The following is a 6,000-nucleotide window of genomic DNA, read 5'->3' as shown; positions in this document are numbered from 1 at the left end:
TATAGTAGTTAAATGAAGTCATACTTTGATGTATATCCCTAAATTATAAAACAATTAAAATTAAAAAAAAAAAAACCAGACAAATAATTTGATAGGTGGTTGGTTGGTTGTCCGCGATATAATTCGGATATACTAACATTTGTGTGTTGAATCTTTGGATATGTTCATGAAAAGACGAAAAGTAATAGTCAATAATTATGTATACTTACTGTATGTATTAATTACTTCCAAATTCATCATAATTAATGTTTAGACCATTATATAGTTGGGAGCTTAATGCTAGATAAGAGCAAAAGAAACATGGAGAAAGAAGCACCAAAAAGGGTTAACTTAGGAAAATCAATCATAGTGCCGAGCGTACAAGAGCTAGCCAAGGAGTCCATCACCAATATCCCTTCAAGATATGAGATAGAGAACGGCGACCAGCCGGATCGTCCGATTAACCCTTCATTGCCGTTATCGATTCCGGTGATTGATCTTCAAAGACTGCTCCATGGCGATTTTAAGAACCATGAAGAACTAGACAAACTTCACTTGGCTTGTAAAGAGTGGGGGTTTTTCCAGGTACTAATTCGTTAACATAAAATATTTATCATGTTTTTTGCCAACTTACGTTTTATTAGTAAGTTATGTAGTATTATTATTTTAGGATGGTTTTTTTAATAACTAGCACATGCAAAATTATAAAACAATAAAAACGTACCGTTAGAATTCGAACACTTCATTATTGAGATAATAATTTTATCCATTCATTTATTTCATTTTTTTTCTTATAAAAATCTTCCCTCCGTTATTTTTTTAATGCACCACTTAACTGATAGTCTAGCACGGACTTTTAGGTGGCCTGATTGAGTTGATTCTATTAAAAAACCGTGTATGTGTTGTTTGTTGAATAATTAAAAACTATAGAGTATAAAAAATAAATAATGGCCTATTATTATACATTTTTTTAAGATTGCTGCACAAAAAATAAAATAGAGGGAGTATATTTTTTCGCATGCAGTTCATTTTATTTGTCAAAAGTTCCAATCCAATATTACTTGTCATTTGACATGTCGTATCCAAAATTACTCCAGTGATGGTAAAAACAAAGAAAATCCCCACCCAAGAACTAAAAATAGTAAGAATTATACATCCCTAATCAAACGGTCAGAAGTGAAATCTCTATCAATTACTTCAAGTTTAAAAGAATATGTTAGGCCGTATTTATTTCACCTTAAAAACATAATATTCAGTAAAAAAACAAAAATTTCAATTCAGCAAAAGTAATTTCATTTCAGTAAAAATAAGTTTACATCAATAACATTAATTTTATATCAGTAATATTCAGTACTTCGTAACTTTAAAGAAGAATTATAATAGAGAATCACTAAAAATAATTTCAGTTCAGCAAAAAGAATTTCAGTTTACTAAAATTAATTTCAGTTCAGTTGAAATAATTTAATTTAAGCAAAAATAATTTCAGTTCAGTAAAAACAATTCTAGTTAAGCAAATATAAGGTGAAGTGAACGAGGCCTTAGTGATAAAAAGAGTCAAACAAATAATAATTTATCAACAAGTAGTAATAAAAAACTATAAAAATAAAAATTGTGTCACAAAACAAAAAGATTTGATTAGATGGTAAAAAGTATAGTATCATCGAACCTGGATTGGAAGATCATACTATTAGCTTGACAATTTAATTAGCTGAATAATTTCAATTTGTTTATTAGGTAGTAAACCACGAAGTTAGCGCGTCATTTTTGGAAACATTCAAGATAGAAGTAACCAATTTTTTAAAGCTTCCAATGGAGGAAAAGAAGAAACTATGGCAAGAAGAAGACAATCAAGAAGGATTTGGGCAGTTGTTTGTGGTTTCGGAAGACCAAAAACTTGAATGGTGTGATATGTTCTTCTTAATTACACTTCCTCCTGAATTGAGAAAGCCAGGACTTTACAATAAGTTGCCTCAAAATTTAAGGTTCCTCTTTAATTCTCTCTATAACATCTTTTTAATAGAGTTAACTAAAACTTACTATTCTCTTATTTTTAAACGACAAATTTTGTACAAGATGGCATGAAGAATGTATAATTAAACTTACTATTATCTTACTATTAACCATTTCTTGATTAACAAATTTTGTTTATCAAGTTTATAAACTTGTATTATTATTGACCGATGAAAGACTGTTAATAAAATGTGTGTGACAGGGTAACATTGGAATCTTACATAGCAGCAATAAAAGATTTAGCTCAAACTCTCCTAAACCAGATGGCTAAAGCATTAGGGATTGACGAAGGTGAAATGACAGAGTTGTTCAATGAAATGCATCAAACAATGAGGATGAACTACTACCCGCCATGTCCCGAGCCTAACAAGGCCATAGGGCTCAGACCTCACTCGGACGCAACCACCCTTGCCATCCTTCATCAGCTGAATGATACTGTAGGTCTCGAAATCAAGAAAGATGGCAATTGGGTGCCCGTTATGCCCCTTGAAAATGCTTTTGTTGTTAACATTGGAGACGCTTTGGAGGTATGCATATGATATACTATAATTGTTCGTTTGTTAAAGTTTGTTTTCAAAAACTATATCTTAATCGAGTATAAAACATATTTCTGAACTTTAATTAAAGGAATCCTGTGTGATAAGAAAGTCACTTATTCAGATATCATCCACCCGTCCTTGGCAGCATGGACCCTCTTCATACCTAGCGCTTAATTTAATATTCCACTTGAAAGTAGGGGGTGGATGAAATTTGAAACCGTGAACTTTGTATCACACTGGCTCTTAATACCACGTTAAAGTACCATCTCAATCAAAAGCTTAAGCTAATGGTTGAGGCCAAGAGTATGTTTCATACCCAATCACTTATTCATTATTTTATTTTCTGAATGCGTCCTCAAGTTGATCTTGGTTGATTGACAGATTTTAAGCAATGGAGTATATCGAAGTATTGAGCACAAAGCAACAGTGAACAGGATGAAAGAGAGGATATCAGTTGGCACATTTAATAGCCCTAACATTGATTCTGAAATAGGACCAGCTAAGAGTATTATTGGTCCTCTTAATCCTCCACTTTTCCGAACGCAACCATTGACACAATACTACATGGAATTCTTTGCCAGTAAGCTCAATGGAAAATCACATCTAGAAGTTATAAGATTACAATAATATGGGGATTTCAACATAGCTTAACAATTTGTTAAATAGTTGAAACTATACATACGTTGATGTGGTTCCAAGGAATTAATATCATCGTTATACTGTCTTTACTTACTCTTAATTTGTTGAGTTGTCTACTAATCACGAGGTACATAAATCCAAAAATTACGTGCAATTATTAGTCAAATTAGAGTTGTGTTAGAGAAAATAAAATGATAAAATATTATTTTCTAATCACAAACTTTCATATGTGGCTGGCCACAGTACACCGTGTGGCTAGCCACAATTTTTTTTTTTTTTTAATCCTACACCACAACTCCACCTCTCTACTACATTCTCAGCTCCTTGCTACTCCCTCTTTTCTATCCCAAATTCAACAGTTACGTCAAAATCCTTTAACTGGATCAATTACGAATTGCAAATTTGATTGATGATTCCAATTCAATTTCCATGGAAGATGAAATTAGCAAGAAACTGTGTAACAATGGTGATACTATTGATTCTGTTAATGGTGGAGCTTCCATCAAATGAGTCAGTGCACAAAGCCTTCAAAAGAGACCCTGGAAGCCCTTGCTTACTGGCACCATGGCACTTTCCACGATGTCAAAGATAATGTTCTATCTGATGTTCGTCGTATACTTCACTTTCGCGCTGAGGTGATTTTTCTAGGGTTTATCCTTTGAATTTTCATATATTTTATTGAATTGAGAATTTATTATATTGATTTTGGCTGTTGTTTTAGCTGATTTGGGTTTGATTGCATGATGAATTTTGGATTTAGAGCTTTGTTGGGTTTCTGGGTTGGTTTGGTGTGGTGGGAGGTGGGGTTTCTTCTTCGGCGTCATTAGAGTAGCTTCAAATTAAAGGATATACTTTGAAGAAGAAGAAGATGAAGTAAAGGGGTTACTCGGTCAGTAGGGGTTATTACTTAGCTGGTCGGGGGTTATTCGGTCGGTGAGGGTTCACTTGGTCCGGGGTTACTAGGTCGGTTAGGGATTGTCGGTCAGGGGTTACTAGGTCGGTTAAGGGTTACTAGGTCGGTCAGGAATTACTTAGTCAGGGGTTACTCGCGATCAGTCGATCGGTCAGGGGTTACTAGGTCGGTCAAGGGTTACTCAGTCAAGGGTTACTTGGTCAGGGGTTACTTGGTCAAGGGTTACTTGTGTGTTAGCTGGTGTAGACACCTGATTGTGTCTCCCCAAAAACCAAACCCAGTGATGAGTACCTTTCACGTCTTTATTTATCGAGTTAGGTGAAGAATTGAAGAGTCTCGTGAACTTCCCTTTAGCCTTAACCGTTTCTAACCTTTCCTTAAATGCTTTAAATCAAAATCATTTATTTCGTGCTTTTAAACCCAAAATCAGTCATTTTGTGTCTTTGAACATCATTCATTTCGTGTCCTTTTTATAAAATCTTACAAACTAGTTTATTTAGGTAATCCTAGTTCAATTATTGCTTAGTTGGATGGGGTTTGAAAATTCATTTCCAACGATATATTATAAGCCCAAATATGAATTATAATGAAGAAGTTATGGTCAAAATACTAAATCGAGCCCAAATCGAGCCTTACCTACGACCCAATGACCGAGTGAAGGGTCCATTAACCTTAACGTCATTCCTAAGCCAATTAGGATTTATTATGAGCTTCTAGAATCCTATAGAAAGTTATTTTCAATCCTAAATCCCTTAGGATTTGTTATTAGCTTCTGTAATCCTCAGGAAGGTTCTAATTTATCCTGTTTTTGAAAAGATAAACATTTAACAATTTTACATCGGATAAAATACTTGTTTTTCAATGATTTTAATTATGAGAAAATTAGAATACATACGAATATTCGATTAACCCAATTTGACTGGAGGTCAGATTCCTACGGATTCTATCTTCAAAAAATATCGCTCAGCGATAGAAATATCACGTCGCAATAAACCTATCACACTGTGATAGAAATATCGCGCTGCGATAGAATTATTGCGTCGCAATAGCGCCTGTTTGACTCCGAGTTGGATTCTGACTCTTTTTTTATCCTTCGACCCTCTTTTTTCTTTATAAATAGAGCTCATTTCACGCCGTTTTCAATCATCAACAAGCTTGATCACCAACAATCATCATCTAATCCTTTCTCTAAGCTAAAGCTTTTTCCTCTCTCTTATTTCTTGATTTCTAGCCTTAGCCTAAGCACGTCCTTATATATCCTTGATACTTTTCCCAAACAAACACCATACCTCCTTCATGAGCCTTGAATACTCCAAGCCAATCTCGAAGTTTCCTTTGACCTCGATGTGAAAGGTTGATAGTTCTGAGGGTTTGGTCCCAAATCTATATTTTAATTCTTATTTGATTTATTTATTAATCTTTCTTGAAGTTACTAACGTGTGTATTGTTTTGATAGAAAGAGATACGAGGCATCAAAGTGAGTAATTTGATCTCCCTAATATTATTAGTTTGATATAGAAATCATGATAGAATGCTTTTATGATTTATAGTATCATGTTAGGATGTTTATTTCGATTCCTAGTATCATGTTTAGGGTGTTAATTAATATTTCTACTATCATGTTCCTAGTATCATGTTTAGGCTAAACCTTTAATCTTTTTTATTAGTGACATGCTAGGGTTTGTTATTAATTCATTTGATATCATGCCTAGGATCTTGCTATTAATCATGTTTTGATTATGATGATAATTGTTGTGTCAGTTAATCATATGTTGCTTGATTATTCATGATTTATTGTTATTGCTTGATCACGCCCTTTATTGCAGGTTTAAAGGGAATTTGTACTTGAAATCACGCCTAATAAGATAATTAATAATTTGATTTAGGCTAATATGATTTTAATTCAAGAGATCACCACTA

At 33.5% G+C, this 6,000-nt stretch overlaps 1 protein-coding gene across 1 annotated transcript; it reads left to right on the top strand.

Moving 5' to 3' along the window:
- Positions 1–299: 299 nt before the first annotated feature.
- LOC110728827 (protein SRG1-like) lies at positions 300–3,221 on the top strand. The gene is made up of 4 exons (XM_021908494.1): positions 300–564; positions 1,714–1,961; positions 2,192–2,516; positions 2,910–3,221. Exons 1-4 carry the CDS (start codon positions 301–303, stop codon positions 3,153–3,155), a joined length of 1,083 nt encoding a protein of 360 aa, XP_021764186.1. The 5' UTR covers position 300; the 3' UTR covers positions 3,156–3,221.
- Positions 3,222–6,000: the final 2,779 nt, after the last annotated feature.

The sequence above is a fragment of the Chenopodium quinoa genome, unplaced genomic scaffold (genome assembly GCF_001683475.1).
Source record: "Chenopodium quinoa cultivar QQ74 unplaced genomic scaffold, ASM168347v1, whole genome shotgun sequence".
In the NCBI taxonomy this organism is placed as follows: domain Eukaryota; kingdom Viridiplantae; phylum Streptophyta; class Magnoliopsida; order Caryophyllales; family Amaranthaceae; genus Chenopodium; species Chenopodium quinoa.
Note: the sequence above shows the minus strand (reverse complement) of the source record. Positions and strands in the feature narration are given on the sequence as shown.

What these genes read in the sequence shown, in the direction of transcription:
- LOC110728827 (XM_021908494.1), top strand. Translation starts at nt 301, where the DNA reads ATGGAGAAAGAAGCACCAAAAAGGGTTAACTTAGGAAAATCAATCATA. An exon ending in AAGTTGCCTCAAAATTTAAG is followed by an intron (nt 1,962 to 2,191) that starts GTTCCTCTTTAA and finishes TGTGTGTGACAG; the next exon opens with GGTAACATTGGAATCTTACA. An exon ending in ACATTGGAGACGCTTTGGAG is followed by an intron (nt 2,517 to 2,909) that starts GTATGCATATGA and finishes GTTGATTGACAG; the next exon opens with ATTTTAAGCAATGGAGTATA.